Source organism: Paralichthys olivaceus, chromosome 6 (genome assembly GCF_024713975.1).
Source record: "Paralichthys olivaceus isolate ysfri-2021 chromosome 6, ASM2471397v2, whole genome shotgun sequence".
NCBI lineage: Eukaryota > Metazoa > Chordata > Actinopteri > Pleuronectiformes > Paralichthyidae > Paralichthys > Paralichthys olivaceus.
Window position 1 is genome coordinate 7,133,676 of NC_091098.1, and position 27,388 is coordinate 7,161,063.

General features: G+C 41.3%; 1 protein-coding gene across 3 annotated transcripts in view; it reads right to left on the minus strand.

Moving 5' to 3' along the window:
- Nucleotides 1–16,376, minus strand: part of hdac7a (histone deacetylase 7a) — a 59,039-nt gene extending 42,663 nt beyond the window's left edge. The window contains exons 1-2 of one of the 3 annotated variants that reach the window (XM_069526233.1): nt 16,191–16,315; nt 1,310–1,418 (exon numbers count right to left, since the gene is read on the minus strand). Coding sequence is in view for 2 of the 3 variants with exons in the window: in XM_020089440.2 (XP_019944999.1) it covers nt 16,191–16,209 (19 nt within the window). In the remaining variant the exon portion in view is untranslated. Of the gene's footprint in view, nt 1–1,309; nt 1,419–16,190 lie in introns of all 3 variants that reach the window. The other 2 variants (XM_020089440.2, XM_069526231.1) reach the window with 2 other exon arrangements.
- Nucleotides 16,377–27,388: the final 11,012 nt, after the last annotated feature.

The following is a 27,388-nucleotide window of genomic DNA, read 5'->3' on the forward strand; positions in this document are numbered from 1 at the left end:
TGCCAGTGAACTTGTGTCCAGATATCACTGCATATTATACGTATATGTATGGTGACAAAAATTCCTGTATCCACAAGAATTGGGCTCATCCATGACCAATGCTGCATCCTTCCAACACATTTCATGGAAATCATTTTGTGTCATCTTGCTTACAAATATAAACTAAGTAACAAACAGACTGGGATGAAAACATAACCTCCTTGTGCGGCGGAGCTAAAAAATTATCCACTGAACAGAATTGAGCATTAGAAATAAGGATGGTGAAATACAGGTGAAATAAACTGCAAGATGTTTGCTTGTCACATGTCCTGTTGACTAATAATATTAGTTACCGTTTGTGAAGCTCTCATTTCACAGGAACTTTGAAATGTGATCTCACTTTTGGAATCAATTCCTTTAAATACTTTCAATTATGTTTCACAATATGAAAACTCAGTCTCACATTTACTGACAACCACAGTCAGGGACCTGACCATGTAAAACTGAGAAATGACTCTGAAAAGGATATTTTCACATCCTTCAGAGCAGCAGCAGAAAGTCTGTTGAGGGGCCCCTCACTGAGAGAATTATTGATATAACTGGTGCACTTTAAAGGTTCAGTGTGTAGAATTTAGTGACTTCTAGTGGTGAAGTTGCATGTCGCAGCTGAATACCCCTCAGCTCACCCTCGACTTCCAAACATGAAAGAGAACCTGTGGTAGCTTCAGTTGTCATAAAAAGTCAAAAGGTGTTTAGTTTGTCCAGTCTGGGTTACTGTAAAAAACATGGCGGCCTCTGTGGAGAGGACCCCCTCAATGTAAATATAAAGTTCATTCTAGGGTAAAGAATCATACACAATTGACCTTTAAATAAGAACAAGATACAATACATCAAGATGACAGCACAATACAGTTATGTGCAATTTATGTGATACAATGAAAAGAGACATGGCATGGCATGACACAAAACGAGACAAGATGAGACACGACAAGACGATCCTTTACTCGTCCAACGATGGGGAAATTGACAGTGTTACAGCAGCAAAAGGGGAATAGTGAACTACACAACTCGAGGTAATACATAAGTAAAAATGCAATATAAACATAAAGAACTATAAAACAGTATTGCACATATATGATATTGAAATTGTACAGGTAGAAATATATATATATATATTGAGAGTTATATATATGCAGAGGCGGACTGTGCTAGCAATAATAGAGAAGAGGAGGTGCTACATGCTGCTAGTTGCTCAAGCTCTGCTTAAACAGATCAACAAAATGATGGACATCGCGATCAACAGCTAGTGAGTAGCAGTTCCCCTACTAACCAATATGTTATAGGAGGCTCACTTGAAGATGATGACCCAGCACTCTGGCCCAAAGAGCGCAGCTCAATAGTGCAGAGAGGACCAGTTCAGGGGAAGGACAGAATTCTCCCTAAAAATCAAGAGGGGCGCAGAGTTACAAGCAGCAATTATTGCATGCAAATGAGCAATGGAAAAAGGTAACCAGGTCCTGGCTTGTGTGCAGTGATTAAAAGGACTGTGTAATGTCCTGTTCGAGACAGAGAAAAAACACTCTGAGCTGATAGGGGATGGGTTCAATACGTGGAAAAATCTTGCAGCCCACTTGAAGCAGCACGAGAGGTCTGCTGAACACATTACTAACATGGCTACCTGGCGCACTTTACTACAGAAACTTCAAACAAGCACAGCTATAGATCAGTTGAACCAAGATCTAACTGCTATTGAAGTAAACTGCTGGAAGGAGATTTTTGAGAAGATTACCTGCCATAGTGAACCATCTGGCAGAACGTAATCTTGTATTTCATGGACACTCAGAGAGATTGTTTGAGTTCTGACATTTCTTTGGACAAGTAGAATCGATGGCTCAGTTTGACTCTGTCATGTGAGAGCAACTGAGGCAAAAAGAGCTCAGTGACACGTATTAAAGCAAGCGTATTCAAAATTAACTTATTTCCCTTGTGGCAAAGTGTATAATTGATGCAATTGTAGAGAGGGTAAAGAAAGCCACATATTATGCAGTAATAATGGACTGCCCTCCAGACCTCAGTCACAATGAGCAGCTGTGAATTGTGAGACCTCAAAAGGTGCCTCCATTCATGAGCACTTTGTTGGTTTGATTCTGGCACATGACACAACCAGCAAAGGCTTATGGGAGTCATTTTTAGGTCATTTTTAGGGCAACTAGAAACACTAAGTTTCCAACTGTCGAGGTCAGTCATATGATAATGGCAGTCACCTGAGGTAATATTACAATGAGGCACATTCTTATTGTACAGAGATCATATTGTTTATGAAACTAAGATTGTACTGTGAGTGCATTTGGTGAAATGTTAATATGTTTTATTGGGTTGGGAAAAAGTTACAAGTAGGACTTTCTTCGATAAATAAGGATTGAAAAACAGATGCCAAGGGCCCCATGCCTACATTCGCCTTGGGTCCCCAAATTTCTAGATCCACCACTGTATATAAGGTGCATGTGGTCTAGTCTACTTGGAGCAGTGAGGGTTGTACAATTCACTGTAAGACCTAAACTATGTGGAGTTGTAATCTATGAGATTAAAACTGCATCAAGTTTGCACCTCTGCACATGTGCTGTAGGATTAAAGATTAAATCATGAAAGGATCGAACCAAGTCTGTTATGAAACAACACACACCCACGTTCTCCTGTAGTGTTGTTAGTGACTAGTCTATGCAGCGACATGTGGACATTGTCGTGCCTTTTGATGAGCAGATCAGTTTTAAATGTAGCTGAAGAGTTTTTGGTGAGATAGAAGAGCAGCGAGCCATCACACGAACAGCCCAGAGCTCCCTCACTGCAGTTTGTATGAACCAGAGCGTGTCGGGCATGTTGTGTAAGGAAAACAACGGTTGGAAAACTGTTGATTAAATGTGGAAAACCAGATGGTGATGCTAGCAGCTCAGAGTGGATGATTCTACTGTATGGAAAAGCACTGCAATATCTGTTACCATGGTACAGTGTATGTACAATCCCTGTGCACACTGATCATAAGACACTGTGCTTGTTACTGTGCAAAACCTATTAATAAAGAACTGAAGGATTGGGCTTCCTGCAGTAATTTACCAATCTAATCTAATTTAGAGCTATATGTTAATTGTTTTGTTTTACATTTTCAATACACCTAATTATAATTTCAATAGCATGAAATTACATCACAATTGCATTTTACAGTTGATTTATTACTACTGCCGCAGTTATCAGGAAACCTGACTGTTTATTTTTTTACAGTCATTTACTTGGCAGTTGCTGCCAGCTAATTATTGTGGAAATCTCAGTAAATTCATTACAATGTATAAAGGGTTCATAACTCTATATTACATGTGTAGAGTAGTAAAGAAACTCAGGATGACTCAGAACCAAACAGACAGTTCATAGGAGGAAGCGCTGCCTGAAAATTATTAAGATGTACCAACAGTTACTCCATCTACCAAGGAGGTTATGTTTTCACCCCTGTCTGATTTTCAGCAATACGCAAAAAAAACTCCCGGACCGATTATCTCGAAAAATGGATCATCAAATTATGTTGCATTATTATCTTTTTTTTATGACTTTCATTAAAATTTTCACCAGTTACTCATGGAATAATTCATGGATCTCGATTAAAAAACAGGCATATTTAGGGAAGTGAAAACTATGAGGGTGTGGAATTTGAAGCAGCTTGATATAAGTTAAGGGTGCGGTTGGGCCTTGGTGGAGGTACAGCCCTACTGAGTGTCACTGTAGTTGTAAAATGTAACAGTTAAAGGTTGAGTCACTATAGACATGTTCCTTAGTGTTGGAGAGGTCAGAGAAAATGTTTTGAATGTTTGAGATTATGATTGTTGTTGTTTTTTTGTAAAAGGCACATTTATATTACGTGCACATGTAGCAGGAAACAAAGCATCCTGTCCACAGCGTTCAAACACCTACAGTGCAAACGTTATATGTGACGCACCACAGAATCATTTTGTCAGTTTCACACTTCCGAAGTTTCCTAGAATCATGTCGTTCTTGTTTGTAGCCATTCGCACAAAGTCACATCCATCCCTGCAATCACATCCCTTATTGTGAAGTGTGGTCAGCATGACAGAAGCAATCACACCTTTCTCAGTTTAATCATAAATCCATCATTTTCTGCAAAGTTAAATTCTCTAACATCAGAAAAAAGTCAATTTCCTTCGACACAAAACCTTCCCGAAATGTTTAAAATCAGAATACAGTTACAGATGTGGATTTTCTCTTTTAGATGCTTTTTTGTATTATTCCACCTCCATCTTTATGTCTTTTCTTTCATTTTCTAAAATTAACTGTATTTGCATTTTTTTTAGCCGAGACAGAAATATTTATTATGAGTTTCAGCAGCACTTCTCAGTGTTTTTCCCCTTTTTTTAACGGTCCTTTTTGTTTCCACAGAGCGAGTTTGTGTTGTATTCTGCTTTCTATTCTCAGCGTCTGCCAGGTCAACAACTGACATTTCAGACCAATACTGAAACCTAGAAGCGAGCGTTTATCTTCTGCTGGTAGCCTTGCAGCGTCCGCTCGCCAATCCTCGGGTGCCTCTGAGAACAGGGGGGAACCCAAACACCCTTCCCAGAAACCCTGTGTGTGGGTGTAAAGAAATACTTATCAGCGTGCGTGTAGATGTGTGCAATCATAAATGTGTGTGTTAGTGTCTGTGCACATGTGTGAGTGTGTGTTATGTGGTGTGTCCATTCAATTACACAATCTACCATGCAGTCTGAATCACATCCGGTTTCAAGCTGAAAATAACAAAACCACAGGGTGACAGAAAAGCAGTGCAGCAGGCAACCGCCCACAAGGAAAGAGGAATACTCTCACACACACACACACACACACAGTCTTGCACTGGTCAGTTGGTCTTCTCCACAAACAACTGCTATCTCAGAGTAGCCTTCCTTAACAGAGATGGGGCTTACATCAGTTTATTTTTATCTTCTACTTTCTAAAACGTAATGTGTTTTACTATAAGCCTATATATATATATACTATAATCAGTAATAGACTCATTTCTTGATCTGCAGCAGTACCACTAGCCTAACTTTAGTACACGTACGCATACATATACACACACAACAAACAACCACATATCCATGCATATAGTATATGCGCATATGGTGTGTATACATACAGACTCATTCACCTCCCCCCAAGCCGCTTCATGTGACTGTAAGATTGATTAACCTTTTAAGAATTCCTTGAGTTTTGGTCTGTTTTAAGTTAGATAGGCAATGCATTCCATGAATGCTGCTTCAGTGCAGAAATGTTAGAATTTTTGGAAAAAATGATCAGTCAAACTTCAGTTTTGCTTCAGTGAAAAACAGTCAGTCTGTATGTCGATTTTTTTTGTCAGTACTATATAGAGCAGGATGTGGTCGTGGGTTGCCTCCCACCTGCAGAGACGTGCTCCTGCTACAACACAGCAATCGACACAAGAAGTAAATGTTGACATAAAACAGAACCAGTGAAAATTGTCGAGTGCAAATTAACACAATGACAATCACAATGCAGAAGGCAGGAGTCTGTTTTTTTCTTTTCTTGTGTTGGGTGACCAGAGCTGGGTGTGGAACCTGAGCCTCAAAATCTCTTTCATATGTGTCGGTAGAGCCAAATATTGAAGCTATTAGGTTAATTTATGATGTATTCAGAGACACATGCATTCTCAGAACATATAGTCACTTTACAAAGAGCACGGCCTGCTGGTTGAGTGTGTGTGTGTGTGTGTGTTGAGTGCTGAGCCTTTTACATGAGTGTGTCTGATACTTTATCTCCTGTGTGTGGACAGTATTGCGTTGTTAGAAAACACAGCCCATGCTCTTGTATAAACATGAATGAGCCTCTTTTACGTAACAGAGCGGGGTATGACCCTTATTTCCACTAATTATGAAACTGTGGTCTCACTAAGCTGTTTTAACACAGTTAAAGCACAAGCGTACAGCCGCTATCTGCGAAATGGAATTAGTGGGGGATAGAGGTTTTAGAGAGAAGGAATGAGGGAGTGAAAGAAGAATGGAAGGGTTTAGAAAGATAAATTAACTGTGGAAGAATACAGAGGAAGGTTAGGAAGAGAATACGTGGAGTCAAACAGAGAGGTAAAGAGGAAGAGAAGACAGGAGAAAGGATGAGAGAAACAGAGAGAGTGAGGGAGACAGGCTGAAAGCACTGTAATAATGTTTGGCCTTGGTCTGCCAGTGGGGTCCTTCCCCTTAAGAAGCCAACAGGAATGTGAGGAATGCTGCATGAGAAGAAAAAAGGAAGGAGTGGAGGAGAGGGGGAGAACCAGAGGAGGATGATGGGAAAAAAAAGCAAAGCCAAGAAGGGAAGGAGGAGGAGGAGGAGTGGGGACTCCAGGGTGAGATGAAGATGAAGGCAGAGAGTAATATGAGGAGGGGAGATGGGTGGGGGGGTAGGGCTTATTATCTTTAGTGGTCTGAATAAACATTAGAACAAAGAGGATAAAAATAATAAGGCTGGAAAATATTTGGGAGGAAAAAAACAGGGAGCTCTATTTGTGTGTTTTTATTTTTTGCGCTTGCGGAGATATTCATGTATGCACGCGAGCATGTGCGTGTGTTTATGTACTTTGTATTCATGTGTGCTGGTGTGTGAGAGAGAGTCTCAGGGTGTGGTACTAAAACTCAAACTTTTCCTTTCGAAAAAATGTCTCTTCGCCAACAATCTCAGCAGCAGAACATCTTACAGCTGCAACATCCTACAGAAAATAACCTTTTTTTTTTTTTTTACAAATGTTGAACAGATTTTTTCAATACAAGTCTGCCTCGGTCTTGTGGACGGTCAGTTGATAATCATGAGACACGCACACACAGAGACTCGCACATCAGCACGTAGGCACTCAAACTGTGTGTGATTCTCTTGCTGCTTCATGGAAGATAAGGTGGATGCTACGGGGATATTTAAAGAACTGAATGAGCAGAACGCTGCGACTGTAGAAAATTACACTTTTCGCTTCCAGAGAATGAACTCATTGAAGTCACAGCCACACGGCTGGCCTGCAAAAACAGTCACTACAAACACAGTTAACACTAGTCTATTGTTTTGGCATCTGCTTTAACATATTATTTATTTATTGTAGAGAAATGTATAATTTATGCGGCAACAATAACATCTGCAATAACTGCAAATTTTTGGTCTTTAGGATTGAACGCATCACATTTCTTACAATTTGATCTATATCAAGCGGGCTATTTCTGTAATCTGTATTTACACAACACTAACATCTGGCAATTGCTCCTATATGAATTCATATATTGTATACATATACAAATTTATTGTTTATACATTGTCTTTATATTGCTGCCTTGTTTGATGATCTGAGAGAAAAGATGAACATGCACTGACAAGTGCTAGAAGACAACTTTTCTGTGATTCGTTTGTTAGACAGGTACGTCTTTCATTTCATTCTGTCTGAAACGAAAATTGATGAAATTATTATTTTGGTTTTTTCCACATTGCTGCAAGGGACACAGATAAAAGCCTTGTCTCTCCTTTTCTTTGGGACAACTTAGCTTATTGATGGCTAACAGAATGTTTTTTTCACCAAAAAAGATAAAAGTATTTTAGTAACAAATAACCAAATCTTATTGTTAATATGGCAAACTTGCCAGCAGCTGACAAACATGTTGAAACATAATATAATTATTGTGGCTTTTCTGCACATCCAAACCAATTAGCTGAAAAACATGTTTCATAAGTCTTCTTCAGACATGGTTTTTAACTTTATTGATTGTATCCAGATTGATTTTATTATTCTTAAAATGTGATTCCAATCCAATCTCATGATGTGTCCAAGTGCAGACGCTCTGTCTCACTTATGTCACAAGCAAAACATGCAGATAGGTTGATGAAGTCTGGACAGACAAGTCTGATCTGATCATGTGGAAATAAATGTTTGCCCACAGTCTGAGCAAAACCACACAGACACAGTGAACTGCAGTGTTGAGCAACAATTCTCAGTGTCATTAATTCCACCCGAATCTTTCATTTACAGTCATCTGATTCACTGTTAAAATGAAGTATAAAATCTTAAATATTTTTATGGCTGTAATTATCAGTTCATCAATAATCAATCCATCCATTCATGTACCTGTTCTGTGTTTTTATGGCCAGCCTGAAAACTGAGGTAAACCACATCAAAATCCTGAGACAAACATTTCCTTTTTTTCTGGTGTCAATCGTCAATTTATCAGTTGTTGTTTTTTTTTTACTTTAACACGGATACATGTCAGTGTGTTTAAATGAAACTCTGACTCTGCATCTCGCATTAAGGTCACGGTGGGATTCAGTGTCTGTAACCTTGGAAACATAAAATAGTCAGATACAGACGCACATCCCTTAAAACACAAATGGAAGCAAGACACAATCATACATTCCCTTACAGACTGCACACGTTGCATGTTCAAAAGGTCTCCATGGTGTGAGTGTGTAGGTGTGAAAAGCAAAGACAGAGCGGGTGTCTGAAAACACTGGCCTTGGTGACATGTGCAGTCCACAGAAACACAATGGACCTGCTGATGGACATTTTCTACAACGGAGCAACAGTGTGCACTCAGCACTAACCAGTGTTGAGAGGAATATTTATTTGTGGAGTGCAATATACACACATACCAATGAGTCATACAATATAAATATTAAAATGAAATCGAATTATCTTATGGGAAACTTCTTTTGCAGAAATAAAAAAAATCCTACGCATTTCAGTCGTGCCAAGAAACTGATGAGCTGACGGAGGATCTCTGGGACGTGTGGTGCAGAAACACCACAGCAAAGCCGGAGATAATTATCATATGGGAATGAATTACAGCCTCTTTTGGACATCTGATCTGGCTCATTTGAAAGTGAACTGAGGTCAGTTCCAGCGACGACACAGGCGGAGTGTGTAATGACCGGCTGAGGATCCTTAACACCCTACGGATGTTGGAGTTAATGGCAAGTTGTTCAAAACACGAGGAGAAACCATAGCAACCACAGGAAAATCCTCGGGATATCAACAGCACACATTCAAAAACGCACAAACATAAGAACGCACCCACGCACACAGTAACCCTCCAAACGTAGAGTTGAATCAAATCAAAACTCACCCTTTTACCACCCACCATTCTGAACAACAACAAGCATGAGAAGCGTGAGTGTATGTGTGTAGGAAACACCCAGACATGCCAAAAATAGCTCTACACTCGTTCCCCATCTCTCGCTTTCAATCGTTCACTCTCAGTCTCTGTCTTTCTGTGTCTCGATTGTGTCACTATAAACCATTGGTCGGAAAAAAAGAGAAGTTCCCATACGGAAAATATCACCCACTTAAGAGTCTGCTCCAATGTGAGAATATGAGACTGAGTATATGATTGCGTGCATGGAGGGGATAATGACTATTTTGGCAAAACTGTTGCACGAGGGGAAACATAAAGCTTCTCACAAGAGGGAAACATTAGTGGGCTGGAGTTTGTTTACCAGACATGTTGAGCTGATGAGGGAAGTCGGACATTCATTGAGAATATATTCGAAAGTAACGCTGGTGTCAAAAGGAGTAAAACGAACCCTGACGAGCTTTAACCATGTACATCTTCATCAGGCTGCATACCAATGCACATTTTTCAGATGCTGTCACACCTACGGACTTTGAGCTTTGGCTACATCCACATCATGTTTTCATTTGAGAATGCATCAATTCTGCCACAGTTTCTCCTGGCATCCCAACTACCCTTGAGATTTAGAGCCGTAAAACTGAGAAGTCTGAAAACGCTGCTCGACCTATTTTCGTTTGATTACTGACAGTGTTATACTCAGGATGGGCACAAAGTACAAATGGAGATGTCTGGAAACAATGACAGACACATTACAAACGCTTATTGATATGGTGTTTTTGGTCACAACATACCCTTCGCTGATTCAACAGGCTCCAATTGGCACCTTGTTTCAGGTGCGTTGGTATGAACAGGGATTATAACCGACACAGAGCCAAAATGCTTGTTTGGGCAGAGATTGTTTAATTTTATAAATGCCTTTTTCAACCCAAAACTCAGTAATATGGATGTAGCCTTTGGTTCAAACCATGGTGGCAACCAGTATCACGTTGTTTACCTTCACGGTTCCCAATTACACGTGAAGCAGGGCGTGTAAACAAAATCACATGGACTCACAAGTCGCATGTTTACTGAAATGGCTTTAGTAACCTGTCATCTCGCTGACTTAGAGATTTTTAAACAGATGTAATTGCAGTGTGTGTTAAATAAGCAAAGCCTGTTGTCTGGGACTTTTTGTGTTTCTCCGGGAGTATCAACCTGAGCTACTTCAGGTCAGCTGCTTAAATGATAATTCTGGTTCATAAACTTGGGCTTTATTTTCTTAGGTACAACAACACAGTAATCACCAAAGTGATTGCTGAAATCTGAGACTTTAACCGTGTCCTCAGACGACCAGGCAGGATGTAAAAAAGCCAACGATGGTAAGTACGGGAGGTCAAAGTCGAACCAGGAGATCAGGCTGAAAACTGTGATGGTTGGGTAACAATATGACCGCTCAATCCGTTTCTCCTTAAAGTAAGTTTGGTTGTCGGACTGATCGTAACACATTTTTCCTGTTTCACTTTTTTCCATTTGAAAGAGAGGATGTATGGGAAACTAATTCAAGGAGAGTAAAAAAAAAGAAGCAGTGATAGGAAAACTAGAGAAGCAGTGGGAGTTAGGGCACAGTCACATATCAGAATGTGTCACCTCTCGTTCCCCTTCAATCTGTGTGAGCGAAGAGGCGAATAAAACATTTGCTCCCTCTGGCCGACGCAAAAGGCAGCTTGGTTTCACGTCTGATCTGCTCTATTCGCTTCGCATTTACGTATATGTGACCATGACCTTACTCTGAGTGCAGAGCTGGGGACAGTCATTACAGTCAAACGTTCCTACATCCGATTCATTTTTCTCAGGAGACGCAGATGAACTAACCTTTAGAACAACTGAAAAAAAACCTATCAAATGAAAACCTTATTTGTAACAAGATTCGAATCACCCTCCTATGATTAGCCCATTGCTGGCAAACAAATCAAGCAAATCAAAACTATGAGGTTTCTTTGATTAATCTGTTTATTTTCTGTCATAATGTCAACATCTATGTGAGGAGATGAGGTCATTTTTCACTATGTTTGCACTGGAGAAAACAGAACCAGCTGATCTAATGAATGGCGTCGGGGGCTTGGAAAAAAAAAAAGCTTGGACCTCATCACTGATCCCACCAGCGTGAGACAAAGACGTTCACTGTCACGTGAAGCAACTCAACCAAGGTCCGGTATTTCTGGTAGCTTTATGCAATAAGCTCGTCCTCCACCTTGACAAAACTTCATTTTCTTGCGAGGGTATAGTGCCTTGCTCAAAGACACTTCAGCAGGACAAGCAACGGAGGAACAGAGTTTACACTACAAGCTGAAACTTTTAGGCCTCAAACCTAACCTGTTGAACATCACACACAGGAGATAAATATGTTTTTTGAATCCACAGCTGGATGACAGTGTTTTTCCAGGCCTCAGTGGGCTGATAACACTTTGTAGTTGGAGTGGGATTAAAATAGTAGGGGCATTTTTGCATGTTCACACACCATCTGTGTGGTGAAGATCAGACACAGTGAGGTGAACTTTGTCGTCACTGCAGGGAAATTCATCCAGACAGTTGAGGACAACAAGCAGCCTCCGTCTCGCACACTGTGAAGCACCTCACACTCTTTGTTCGAGACGTGCACGTCTGCAGTCTATCTCCGTTACCGAGGATTTATGGGGTGAAGCTTCTCTATCAGGAACTCATGTTTTCTCTGGTGTTTTCAGTGAAAGGTTACACCTCTGCTCTCAGCCGTGCCCTCTGTGGGGATTTAAGAGACGGAGCGAAAAGGAGAAAGAGAGACAGATGGCTTTTCCTCGCAGGATATCCTGTTCTAAGTAGAGCTGCTGGGCTCGCTCTGACCTCCTCACCCCTCTTGACCCTTGACCCGCTCCGAGTTTAGGCTCACATCTTTCGCCCAAATCTCCCTGTGTAACGTTTTAGTCTGGCCACTTCGCTCTCCCTCCATCCCAGCTCCTCCATCACACTCACAGGTCACTTGAATTTTCTCTCCTTCCTTTTTTCTCTTTGCACTGCTGTCTGCTCCCACTCAACACTTACAGCCTACTTCATAAACATACTTAACCATCACAATTATTCATATGGGGCATTTCTGGAAAACCACATGTAAAACATTAATGGCCTTTAGTTGTTTTCACACTTTTTTTGCACTGAATTAAAGAGCTACAAAAATGATTTGACCACTTTAATTTGATTTTGAGACCACTGAGCATGAGCAGGGACATAAGTGGTGAGAAGGTCTGCTGCATAAAGTGTCACAAAGTCACCCAGAGATTAATAAAGTAGTTATTAGTTATAACTTATTATAAAAATAGATGAAATTGATAGGAAATATATGCAAAATAATTTAAATTACAATCAAATAAGATACTGTAAGATATAAGAGGAATTCTTTCACACAGAACCCATGTGATGCACACAAATAAAAAACTGAATGTGGTAAGTCATGTCTTCATTACGACCAATTGAGGGCTACAGAAACTACTCCACAAATCTGGGCCAATGACAGCTGATGCTCTGTCACCTCTGTTTTAAAGTGGAGATCAGTGATTGGTCTCAGAACTGAGGGGTCAGTGGAGTTTAGACATAGAACCTGGTTTTGAGTCATGTGCAGCACTTTAGAAACAACGTACATTTAACTTCTGTACAGTTCTGTTCGTTCTTTGGTAACCAGTGAACAGAGGCCGGTACAGAGGAGACGATTTCAAGATCTTAGAATATTTTAATTCAGTTGTCTTAGACCGTATTAACATGCAGCTTACATCCTTGTAACATACATTAAGGGTTTGTGATTATTTACTTTTTCTAAAACCACTTTAGAAAGATAGGAAATGAAGTGTGTTTAGATCAATGCTGTGAACCCTTTTTGTTTCTTTCCTCCCTGATCTGTTTAAAACCTTTCAGTTTTCTTTTACCTATTCCTTGCTCTTAAGTAATGACACATCCATTAAAACTGCACTTGTTTTTCTCACTATGTGTCACACGAGGTAATAGAATCGCATATATCTTGGAACAGACTGTCTTTTCCACATTTTCCTGAATGGAAGTGTAGTTTTCTCTGTACTCCTGCTCTGCTTCGGCCATGTTTCATGACAACGAAGATATGATTACAGCAAATTTATCAAAGATGTTTTGATGACGTCGCACCTCCGGCAGTGCTAATGTGAAAACCACACAGCAATAAACCACCACCATCATTATAAAAAACTCTACTAGAAGAAGAAGGATGGTTCTTTTCTTTTTTTGTCTTCGGCCTCTCTTTTTCTCTCACCGAACCCTCACATCCTGCAGTAACACTGGAATCCGTTAGCCGATGAATGGTTGTTTGTGTTTTTTTAGGCTCAACAGCGCCACCCCTGTCTGCATGGTCAAAGTGGATGATGAGAAAACATTTGCTGTGATTAGAGGAGTAATTAGCCAATCATCCTCTGACCTGTGGGCCAACCCTGAGGTCAAAGACACACGGAGTGGACGACTTCCCAGGTGGTTTCCCATGAAAACCACCAGGTAGCACATGTGGGGTCATTGTATGCAGACACAGGACACATGCACGCACACACATGCACGCACACACACACACACATGCAGGACTTTATCCCTGTATCTGTCTGTGTTGCTTGCATATAAAAAGGGCCGAATGCAGAGTTTGCCCAGACCGGCTGCAGTGGAAATCAACACTTCCTGCTTCCTGTGGTAAAAAGGAAGTGCTACCGTCGCTGTCCCCTTATCGCTGAATACACAGGCAGCGCAGAGGGAGGAAGGCAGGGAGCGAGGGAAGAGGAAGAGGAGGAGGAGGAGGACGAGGAGGAGGAGGAGGGTGGCCAGACAGGCTAAACAACAGGGGAGACAATTAAAGAGGCAGATGGGGCTTTGTGCTTCATTTTTATTCATTTATTTTTGGAGTTCTGGCCAAAGAAATGCTCAGAAATAAGTAAACGAGGAGGAGGAAGAGTTTGTAGTTTGAAGCACAGCATAGTTCATCTAGTTAAATAATTTTTATTATGTGATCTCAGATTTATTGCTTATTTAATTAATCTGCATTCATCTCTCCTCTGGAATATTACAACAGCCTTTGGCAACTGCCTGCTTGTTAATTTTAGCCACTGAACTACAAGTAAACATAGCGTTACACAAGCCAGTGCTGGGATGGAATGAAGTACATTTACCAAGATTTATTTGATACTTTTCACTTCTACTCCACTACATAGATCAGCAAATATCTGCATTTTCTACTCCACTGCTTTTATACAATGCATGTGTTACACGTTCACGTTGTTTCACATGTTTTTAAAAGTAATCAATCCAGAGAGGAGAATTCACTGATCCAATCAGAGCAGGCAGGTAACATTAGACCCTGCCTCCTGTAGCAGCAGCATCACTGGTGAAGAAGAAACACCTGACATGAAAATGGAAGAGGCTGAGACTCAGCTATGATGGGGGTACACTCGACAGGTACTTTCACTTTTAATTATTTAAATATTTTTAAAGCAACTAATGAATTACTTTTACTCAAGTACGTGAATGTGTACATTTACTTTTACTCGGGTACATTTTTGTCTATTTATGTGCACTTAAATAAAATGTTTGGATACTACCCCCACCACTGCCCACAGTTTCCTCTTCTATTCTCCTAACAAACCAGGATACAAATCTCCCTGAGGTTTGATTCTCCCAATGTGTGACAGCACCATCACTTAGCTGCATATCAGTGGGATTATGGGAGCTCAAACCAGCAGTTTAAGTGAAACTATTTGTACAGAAAGCGTGCAACAAAAGGTTGCAGGCCACACAGATCAAACACTTGTGTTGTGTAGCATTAGACATACAGGGGACTCGTGAGCCCAGAGAGAAGAGAAAAGGAGTCAGACAGACAAAGGTTGTCAGGAGAAGAATATAAAGTAGAAATAAAGATGGAAATCAAATCAAGTATGTAGCATGTGTCTCTGAATAACAACAAATGCAACAGGTTGAATGCAATTTACAGGAAGCAGACAAACTAGACTTGTGAAGGAGCATGAGAAAGACGACAAGAAAGGCAGAAGGAGAGGAAGGAGAGAGATGTTTAGGATCAGGGTGGAGAAGCTTTCAGCACTTGGGTTTGTCCCAGATGGACACAAGCCGCTCCCTCCCTTTATAAACAGCCCCTGGCTTCTACCTCTCTTCATCCTTTCCCCTCCGTCAATCTCTTCTTCTTTGCTTTAATGTCAGTAGTACAACTCATCTGCCACTTTGCAGGATTTCATTTCATGGACCCTTGGCAGAAAACACGAACAAATTGTCACTGTTGTTTTTCTCCCCCCCTTTCGTTCTGACAACTTCATCTGTCCCCACCACTGCCGACACCCCCCAATCCCTGCCATTTCCAAAGTCAACACACCACTAAATGCTGGGCTGACTCACTTCCACTGTGGGTGGCTCTGTTTCCAATTTTCTCACCAGCTCAGCCGCCCCACCACCTTGAGAGAGAAAACCTTTGTCCAGAAAACAACAAAGTGTAGGCAACCAGACGCGCAGAAGGGAAGACACATTTGTCCAAGTGTCTCAGTGTTAAAGGGACAAAGATGTGCGTGTAGATGCTGGGAGGAGATGTGGGGCAAAAAACCCAAGCATGCGTCTCCCACTTCTTTTGTGGCTCTGAAATGGTTATCGCTATTTTCCTTCCTTTCTTTCTCTTTGGGAGAGCGTGGGAGCGCCCTCGGAGCGCTGGGGAGAAACCACAGGGCTCATAACAACAGGAGGAAGCCGGTAACTTGAGAAACTCAGACCAGGCAGAGAGGGAGAGAGAGAGAGGGGGGATAAGGAGGAGAAGTGGAATGGGGGAGCGGAGGAACAGGAGGACGGCAGCAAATGGGACAGGGATCCCTTCTCCATGAAGCGGATCACATCTTTACATGTTTCCACATCCTGAAAACATGACACGTGAGCTCACAGAACAAAAGACACACTAACAAATAACCTGTTGCACTGCCGAATTCACAAACACACACAAAGTGGCATTTTCACACACCCCAAATAGGACAACTTTCCCCAAACAGAGAGCTGCCTTACCAGACTGTGGTGTGAACATCCAGCATGTTAGAGGGTCCTGTCAGTCATGTTCACGTACAGTTCTGTCCAGAGAGAGGGCGAGAGCGATGAGGACGACACCCAGACTGCACACATATACACACACACACACACGGTCACACACACACAGGCACAGTATCAGTTCCCTCTGTCCAACTGTTGAGAAAGTGAGGGGCCGCAACAAAAGGCAACAGAGGGAGGGAGGGAGGGAGAGGCCGAGGTAGAGAAAGAGAGAGAGAGCGAGATTAACCCCTAAGAGCTGACTGGTGGACTCTCTCTCTCCCTCTCACAGTCACACACACGCTCACACACACACATACACTGTTGCTTTGCCATATCACTGACTTCTAGTGTTTTCTCCCAAGTGCCAAGAGGAGGAAGGGAGAGCAGAGAGAATGTGTGTGTGTGTGTGTGTGTGTGTGTGTGTGTGTGTGTGTGTGTGCGTGCGTGCGTGTGTGAGCATTTTGAAGGTAGGAGGGACAGCTTGGCTCTCGTCCAGACGCAGCCAGGCTGGTAGAAAAAAAGACAATTGCAGGAAACACTTTATCAGGAGGAGGCAAAATACCAGCACAAAAATAATTAACAGACAGTGAAAAACAATGACATCCACCGTGGAAAAAACACAGCCTGCAGCCTGCAGCGAACAATCACAGTGGAAGCAGTGAACAGGAAAAAAAGGCTTTTCTTTTTGCTACCACAGGATATAAAAACCCCACAAACAAGAAAGATGTTAGGAGTTTGTGTCAGAAACGCCGGTGTTCTTTTTGTTGCTGCAAAATTAGATGTACAAGAAAGCTTTTCTGTTTTCTTCAAAGTTCACATGTTGCATTTTTAACAAAAGATTTGCAGAAAAGGCAATTGAAAAAAAATGAATCTTCTGTGTTTATTCTTCCCATCACATTTACTTGTGTGCAATGGCAAGCATGTATAGACATGCATTCCCCATGCAATCAGTCAGCCATGACTCCCACATGAATCTCACCAACCGCACACACATATACACACATTCCCTCAGCTGTAATCATATCTGGTGATAAGGGCAGCTTCCCCCTGTGGTCGCTGGCTCTCCGGGCTCCGACCACTCTGACTTACAATGGCCCTGTATTCTGAGCCTGCTCTGATTACACACACAAGGAGCTGCATTACACCCCACTAATTCAATTTCCTCCCCTCCGGGTCAACCGATGTGTGTGTACGCCAGTATGTGTGTGTTTGTGTGTATGAACGAGTGCATAAGGAGGAACTGATTAGCAGTTGTTGAAGAGAACAAGCTGCTTGCACACAAACTGGCTGTAATAACCTGTTGAAGGGATTTGATCAGGATGTTGATCAGGACCATAGTTGTTGTTCAGTTGTGTAAATGTATGGCTGTTCTGTGCTGGAAGTAAAACTTATTCTCCTGATGTGCAAACTTAAAATCAGCTGCTGACTCATGCTGTGAGAAATGAACTAGGGTGGCAACATATTTCAGCCATGACAGCTGATGTAGACCTGCCATTAAAATCACTGTATAAATGAGGCTGAGATATAAATAAGCTGTGAGCTGGATAAGAGGGAGGCTGCAGTTCAAATCTACAAGTGTTTTTAGTTTATTAAACCATTTCATGAATTGTTTTAACTACAGTGCCCTGCTATTCAAAACCTTATATCTTCTTTATTCATGATTTGCATTTATGGAACTATGTGTAAGAGTCAGTATGGTCGACAGTAGGGGGGCATAATGATAATAATAATAATAATAAACTTTATTTATGGAGCACTTTCCCTAACAATATGACAAAGCGCTTGATAAAATGAAATTAAACCCTGTCAAAAATAAAAAATTTGACAAAGCAGTTGACTAAAAGTTCATAGGCCACTTAAGAGATAAAGCAGTAATAATGACAATAAAAACTATAAATACATTTGCAAAAGCAAAACTAAAAGTAATAAAATCAGTTTAAGCTCAATAAGAGAAAGGCTTTTAGACAAGAATCAAAAGGAGTGGTAATGTGTCTGACACTCTGAGTTCAGTGTGCTGAGAGTTTCGCAGTGTGGGGGCCGCGAGCAGCAAAAACTTGATCTCACTGTTCATATTGTCACATATGAGTTCCAGAGAATTTCCAGACTATTGGGTGGGGACACACTCCTATCACACATGAACAACACAGTTGGAGATTCTCTGCTCAGACGCATTCACGACAACAGAAATCTCAGGAGTGGGCTGGCTTAGTGGGCTGAGGCAAGACGTAGCATTTCATTGTTGCGATCACGTTTTTGTTTACAGCACCGGTTTCGGCCCTAATCGCCAGAAGCTCTCAAATCTTTATATATTTGTCTGTGTCTTCAATCTGTATGGCATCTCTTTTCATCTTGAGGTATATGTATTCTCAGCTTAGTGTCCGTCGCACGAAACATCTTCAACACAACCACTCACTTGCAGTAAATCCTGCTGAAAATCTCCTGCTGTGTTCTTACATTTCACTGGAGTATTTACGCAATCTCTCCTGTGACAGGTTATGCAAGAAGAGTATGGAACAGCCACATGTGCTTGGAATGAAAACCACCCAAAAGCATTTTCTTTACTTACAATAACACTCTTAATCTATGGTGTTACAGTTCACTTGTGAAGCACAAAACACTGAATAGAGATGAGCCTCATTGTGGAGGTTTCCTCTGCAGCCACTGATGTAGAATGATGTGTGATGAGTCAAACCCGCTCAACTAAGGGTGGAGTTGCAGAACACAGAGCTACATCAGTTATAAATGAGGGGAGTCACTTGTTGGTCCGAATTTTTGTGGAAAATTCAAATGCTATTTGGCCTCTCCAGTCCCCTCCCTGGTTTTCTAAACTAGGGGTTGAGACCCCGGATATGTTGCAGGCCTTCTTCTGGCAGGACCAAGCCACCAATATTTAATCTTGGTGTGCCACAGTTAGACACTATATTCTCATTTAAAACTCTGGGATGAAATATTCTCATGAGAAACCTTCAGTTTGAGGTCAGCTGTGCAGACGTTTCCACTGATTCGTTGTAATGCAGCCTGACGAGGCGGCTGGCTCGCTGCAGGTTGTTTATCAGAGTCATTCGACACATCTGAGTCTCATTTTGGCCAAATAAAACAAAAAGCTGTACGTCAATGTCAAATGCATGGCAGACATATGGAGTGTGTGTGCACATGCTAGTGTGCAAATATGTGTGTGTGTGTGTCTGTGTGTGCACGTGCTGGTGTGCAAATATGTGTGTGTGCGTGTGTTGAAAAGCATGAGAATGTGTTTGTCATTAAAATGACTGAATACAAGGGCGAGGTCCCTCTGGAGGGGTGGGTAGCAACATAACTGCGACCACACTACACACACACACACACACACACACACACACACACACACACACACACACACACACACACACACACACGCACACAGTGTTTCTCAGCGTGCCTTCATCTACCTTTGGCAACTTCATTATTGGGAATCAAACCAGAGAACCCTCCAACTCCTGTGCAACCTCAACCAAAGGCAGACATATAATTTCTTGTCCAAGCCACACGTGCAAACACACAAGCCATCATGTACCTTTTCTGTCATTCTCTCTGACTACTGACTAAACTCGTTCACAACAGCCGTCTCTCACTCACATATACGGGAAGATGTGTGTTGACGGCACTGTGTTGTGTATGTGTGTGTTTCCACCTCCCCTCCTCTGTTTTGGTTACCAGCCTCGTCTGCTAAGCCTCAATAATCAGTCCTGCTGTCAGGAGAAGAAACACAAGATGGAGGCGTAGACGTTGAGAATAATTCACAGACAATGTGCTGGCCTGTCAGTCACAGAACTCCTCACATACCACAATCATCTTCATACACTAGACTAACACCCACTTAGATAATCCTCCCCCGGTTCCTTTTCACAGATGAGTTACTTTCCCTCTGTGTACAGAAGCAGCAAGGTCAAGAATATCTAAATAAGACACAGTAACAAATGAATGTTCACACTTAGCAGGTGAAGATATTCTTGAATAAGCTCTTACATAACTAGCAACAGTGGATCATTCATGTTGAGTTGCTCGGGGGCTCACGCACACTGACGTGTTTGATAATTTTCAGGTGGAAATGGATGAAATCTAATTTGGCACAGTGATGAAAAGTGGGACGGAAGGACAAAGTCATCTGAGGTCAGGGCTTAATTCTGACAAAAATGAATGACTTTATTAAATGAAAGTGACGTCTCCAGTTCAAATTTCGAATCGAATGAACATGTGTAGCATGAAGTGTGTAAACTAATAGAGATGAACACTGATAGACGCTCTGTGGTGATCTGCACACAGCTTGTCTCATTGAAGAGATGCTGCCCACTTAAATGGGATTTTTTTTTGCTTTGAACTAAATTATATAACTGTTCTTTGATTAAATAAATGAATGCTGTTTTTTATATCACATGTTTTATCACATTTCCCAAAAAAAATCTAAATGTTTGGGTTGAACATGGCCCATAACACTACCTGGTGTTTCCAACCTTTTCGACCTTACAAGGCCAATGCTTACATTGAGTTTACTGTTTTGGACACCATAATATATATTTTATTTATATATATGAAAAGGTCCACACCCACCAGCGACCGTGCTATCTTTCAAGTAGGCATGTTTTAGACCTGCCTCCCAGCATTGCGTTATAAAGGAGTTTTTTTAATCCAAACTTAAGTAAAAGATTCTGAAGACCATCCTAATCTCATTATTTCTGGTCTAAAAATAAAAAAAGAAGAGCAAATATTCTCATACATTCTTTGAAAGACTATTACCAGTAAGTAAAGAGGCAGTTATTTATTATTGTTAAGTTGTAACTCAGTGCTTTATTTTTACTTGTGTGTTTTCCCAGCATCTCTGTCATCTGTCCTGTTTCCAGCTGCACCTGTTTTCAGTAAAAAGTTAGCAACTGGCCAGTGAGTGATGCAATTTGAAAGCTAAGCTGCATTTGGTGGGGACCAAAACCAAAGTAAAAGAAGAGTTGTTACATTCATTTCCAATTAAACATAGTTTATGACATTGTTAAATAGGAGGGTGGACTGTGCTTTTTGTTGACTGCCTTCTCCTGGTAGGATTATTTAGTTGGGATGGTAAGCTATTGTTTTTTGTTTTCTCTATTTAAGATCTATGTAAGATAAGCAGACACTCCAGTTAGTGCGGTTTTCTTTGCAATGTTGGCCTTTGCCACCCTAAAGTCTGAGTGATTATTATTTTTGACCTTATTCCTGATCAATCTGTTATTGTTGTAAAAACAAATTGCCCTAATTGACCATTTTTAACAATCAGTGTTCCTGTGGCTTCTTGGGACTTGGGAACCTGTTTTAATGTAGTACCCTGGCCCTTAAACGAGGCATAACACACAACACAATATGTGCATTCTGATCTTGATGCATGTGTAGGTGATTTCATAATGACATTAGTATTCCAGCCTGTTCTCCTACATCTGTTAATGCAGCTTTAGAGATGAAAACTGTACCCATCTGTTGCCTGGTGCAACCACTTCCGGTCTTGAGACCTTAAACCAGTGACTTAGGCCATTGATCACATAAAGGGACAGGAGCTTTCATAACAAGCCACTGCAATGAATTGGGATTCAGTTGTGTAAAACTACAACTCGTGATTTTGTCAACACCATTAGTGGTAATAACTTCCATCAATGCAGTCCAACAGAGTCTAATAACAGACTTGATTCATGAGCAAAGCATTGTTTGATTGCAGGTGTAGACAGGGACGTCGCTGTTGTTATGGTAAGAGTTAGGTTATTATAAGGCGACTAAAAGTTTGGATAAGGTCAAGATTAAGAGGGTACTATGCTGACAGTAATACTGGCAAAGAATGATATAAATATGTGGTTGAATTGAAGCTGCATAAAAGCAAGACTAACAGAAGGAATGCAGAGGAGAAGAGAGAAAAAGGAAATGAAAGATATAGGAGCAGGAGGACAAAGAGGAGGAGGAGCAGAAGGAGGAGGAAGGAGAGGATAAGACGGGGTCCAGACCCCTGATCCCAGCAGCTGCTGTTGTTTGTGGGTCAGCATTACATCAGTAGGTTTATGGAAGAGGCTGGGAATCACTTCTCTGCCTGACCTACTTAAAGAATATTAGTGTTAAATGACATGCACAACTCCCCGGCCTCCCAGCACTCACTCATTCACCTCCTACCCAACACGCTGCACCACACACTGTTTTGTCATCTTGTTTTATTAGCAGTTGCTGAAAGACCGCACAATTTAGGAAGCAGGGCCAAAAAAATGTTTTTGAAAATCTAGAGTCCTGCCCAAAAAACTTTGGCTTCATCGGTTTATGACCAGATGTATTCTACTAATATTTATTTTTATGCAGTCCTACAAAGCACTTATGCCCAACTCAGTATTTTCATTATTAGTAAAGAATGAAATGTAACAACACAATCATTCATAAAAATAACATTTCACAAAGGATCATTTTACTTGTTTAACCGAGAGCGAGGACGAAAAAACCCCACACTTCTCTCTTCTTATCAGAGAATGTAACAGAGCTGTAGAGTAGAGTGCAGCCCGTTAATATCTTGGTCCATTTAACATGCCAGCTGTCCTTTTGGGAAGACTTATGGTTTTAACTTCACATAAAAACCAGCGTCAAACCCAAAGGAGTCCGAACAATTCTGTAGAAAAACTCAAACATGTTGCACAAGAATTTAAACGTCTTTCTAAATTTATAGCCTCCATATGTTAGTGGGGGGGGTTCACAGTAAAGTGTGTGCGCATGTGTGTGTGTGTGTGTCCTATATGGTTCACTGGGTGTGTAAAAAGACATGACCTGTGTTGGGGGGCTGCTGCCTGAGAGGCCAGAACCATACGCCACTTAACCTCGGCATTTTACACACACACACACACACACACACACACACACACACACACACACACACACACAAAGCTCTTCACATCTGAAAAAGCACAAGTCTCAATCAGGAGCTTCTGCATTGACAGGTAAGGTATGACACAGAGGATATTGTCCGAATCACCCATGTGTGATCTGGTGATCTGTAGAAAGCTGCCACACACTCCTTCACTTCTCATGAGGAGTACCCGAGATTCGTTTCATGATGACGCGCTGTGTTAAGGAGAGATCAGTGATATCTACAAATCTAGACTCAGATGCGTTACACACCAGGACAGATATTCTATACACTTGAAGCAAGTTGTGTAACAGTGTGATGACCTCACAGCCCATCTGAAACAGATATGTATCAGCTCCCTAACAACAGCACGTTGTCATTAGAAGTGCACAGCTTGCATGAACAGTCATATTTCAGTGTGTTTAACAGCTTGTTGTTACAGCCTAACTAGAATGTAAATAAACCCTGGTGTCCTGTAAACATTATTGTGTACATGATGCTGCCAGTGATGTTTACAGCACAGGCAATTCATCCTGTCCAGCACATTAACACTGTTTAGAACAGCCACAGAGTCGTAAGCAGTGTCACACATTAATGAATTAGAATTTGAAAGAAGTCTGGAACTCTTCTCTTCTCAGAGAAGTAGTCACTATATTTATGAGAACAGGAAGCTTGTTCATCACACATACAGCATATATAAATAGTACCTTAGTAAATATGGCCGTGACGCCACTAATGACCTATTTCGGTCCTTTCAATGATATCCACGCATTTATAAAGCAAAGTGTCAAACAGCCTAAAATTCCACTGATGACAAAAGTGTGTGTTTGTGTGTCTAGTTGCACATGATGATGTTTTCAATATGCAGACATCTAGATGTGACATGCATTTTTGATACAGTCGATTTAGTCAGAACCTGGCAGTCAGTGCAGTAATACAGAGAACCATTGGGATAAAAAAAAAAACTGAGGTGTGTTGTTGTTCTAGATTAATTGAAAACACTGTGGTTGGGCCGGGGATCTGTCTGTGTGCAGTTTGCATGTTCTCCTCGTGTCTGCTGTGTGCTCTGGCTTCCTCTCACCGTCCAAAGACATGCAGATTGGAGTTTAAGTGAATGAAGTTAACTACTACTTAATGATTAAAATTCAAATCTTCAAATGCAGAGATATCCTGACTTTAAGATCCATGTACAACTGGTGATATAATGCAGTGTGTATCTGTCGCTAATGTCTGGGGGATGATATCTGATCATTAATGCACATTCTCCTTGTTTCTCTTGGTTTCAATAAGTGAATTAGGCGATCATTAGCTGACTCTCAGGTAAAAAGAGATGTTTTAGAAGAAGAAAAATAAAACCTGCTTTTAGAAACACATGTACTTTATCAGGATGTTCTCACATGACTGAGAGAGCTCTCTCCAGAGCACAGCCTATTCAGAGATTGAATGTCTGATTTATATTTGTACATTTTTCGCACACTGCCAACTCTCCACTTGACATTCATATAGAGCCAGATGTGGCTGATAGATTTGTGATATCCCAATGCAGAACCCTGAGGATGTGGAGATGGATGGACGGAGGAAGGAGATGAAGAGGGAACACAATGGGTCGGGGGAGAAAGGGAAGACGCACAATCTCCCATGAGGGGAAAATTGGAGGGGAATTTTTATTTTTCTTCCTCCTCTCCATCTCCCATCCTCTCAGTCACATCCCAGCATCGTTCTTTCTATTCCTCCTCCTCCATTCAGAATCTGGCTTTTACTATCTCTAACACACAGACACACAGACACACACACACACACAGAAAGATGAGTGCGGTGGCTGGAAGAGGCAGCAGTGTGAGTTAGAGCAACAGCTGCAGGGATTACAGACTAGGGAGGGAAAAGAAAGAGGGTGTGTGTGTATGTTTGGGCGGGTGTGTAACTGCTGGGGGAGTAAAAACGCAAATCGAGAGTGTTTTATGTGTCTGAAAGGGAAAGACAGAAAGACAAGCTGTGGGTGAGAGAGACAAACACGTCAAGTGCTGGAAAGAAAACAAATAAGCATGTCTGTTCATTCAAGTGTGTGTGTGTGTGTGCGTGTGTGTGTGTGTGTGCGTGTGTGTGTGTGTGTGCGTGTGTGTGTGTGTGCGTACACATGTGTAGTTGGAAGCACCTGTAACTTCACTCAGTCGTCAGTATCACCGTGTTGACATGTAATCAGCACTCATCTGCAGCCGCTCACTTCTCTGTGCAGGAGTTAATGTTTTCTTTGGTTTGTCAGCAGAACGTGAGAGACGTTGTTAGTGATCTGGACAGAGAGCAGCACGGACTTTCCAAAACGCCCGTGATTCAACATCTGGACCTGGGATTTCTGCCATTTAATGATTATTTGATTTTAATCTTGACTATGGAACGAATGAAGATAATGGCCTGATGTCAAAAATATACAAAAGGATGTTTGCGTGGTGAATACATCTGAAGGTGCTGTACACTACAGCTGTACCTGCAACCCCGAGTACTGTTTTATATCCTTCCATTTTGTTGGCTGTTGACTTTATTGTTATTTTGGTGTGGATCCAGATCAGGAGCCAGATGCAAGAATTTAGATTTACTTTCTTTAACATAGAAACATTCATTTTCATTGATATCAGAGAACAATAAATAAAGTTGTTTGAATTTGAATTTAATTGAATCATTTTGGATCTTGACTGATATTTATGAGTGTGAGCAATGTGGTGTGGATCCAAATAAAAAGTCAGATGGATGAATGGATGGATATGTAGGATGGAACAGTTTTGGTGTTTCAGGCACTAAAATCTCTGCTCCAATTTGTATCATTCTTTAAAAAACTGATTGGTGAGTTCCTAAACTTTATGCAAGAACAAACTGAATGACTGTATTTATGACACGCCGGTGATGGATGATGAGCATAATAAACAAACACATGAATTGATGCGGCAGGATGTGTCACTGTCAGAGTCTACAGCGTCTTTTTGACATTTCCTCTGCACATGAGTACATTATAGCTACGGGAATATGAACCTCTTGAAGTGCTAGGTGTGTGTATTTGTGTGTGTGTGTGTAAAATGCTCTAATTTAAAATATTTTTCTGTGTAAAGACCACAGCTCATTGGGGTCACTCAGGGCAGACCACAGTGTTTTGCCTGATATAGTCTTACCAGGTAATTTTCATAGCATCTGCAGCGGCACAGCTCTGATCACTGGCTTGGTGTTATTATATCGACTAAAGAGACTCACTATGATGCCCACCAAGAGTCTGACCTGTGGCCCAATTGTGGGTCTTGAGCAGTGGCTTGAGTTGAAAATATGTTGTGGTTGAAATATAATGTTCCAAAAGGTATTTTAAGAGCATTTTAAGTGAAAATAAGAGTCTGGAACCATAGTGTCTGTATTGAGGTACAATTCATATGACACGCAAACACATGCACGCGTACAAGAGCAGGCAGACAAGTATCCGTGCAACACACAATACAACACTACCATCTACCACACAAGCAAACAGACTGGTGGGGAAAATGTGCAATAACACATACATGACCAGGGCAGCCATGAGTGAATGTACACAGTTTATTTAGACCCAAACACACACGTTTCCCCTGTGTGACGGACTGTCATTATGTGGTGCTGTGGGACTATATAGCTGAGGGAACAGCTCAGTGAAGGAGTCGTCAAAACTGAAATAAGTGTTTTATGTTGCTGAAACATTCCATTTTTAACTCTAGCACAGGCCGGCTAAAATAAATAACACACTCAACACCCGACATGAGAGGTGACAGGCCAGAGTGAATGTATTTACAGAACCTATATGTGTGTTCCTGCAGTGTGTGCATGTTTGTGTCTGCGTGTGCATTTGCATGAGGCAGCATAATGTTTACATTCATCTATGCTTGCATGCAGTTTAACATGCAGCTTGCAAGTGTGTGTGTGTGTGTGTGTGTGTGTGTGTGTGTGTGTACTCATCTTTAACCTCTTTAGGAACTTTTTCAGTGTAAACAATGACCTTGTAACGACCAGTGGACCATATGGTGCCCAAAGCCTGGTTCTAATGAGGCAAGACATCATTTCTGAGGTGCTGGTTAGGATTCAATTTATGGGTAAGATGCAGATTTCAGTGATGTTAAGGTTAAAGTTGACATGAAAATGGTTTGAGTCCAGAAGTCCAAAATGAAGTGAATGCCTAATGTCCTAAGAAATACAGCCATGCAAACCTGTGTGTGTGTGTGTGTGTGTGTGTGTGTGTGTGTGTGTGTGTGTGTGTGTGTGTGTGTGCGTACCAGCCTTCCCTCCAGGCGCTGCAGAGGCCTCT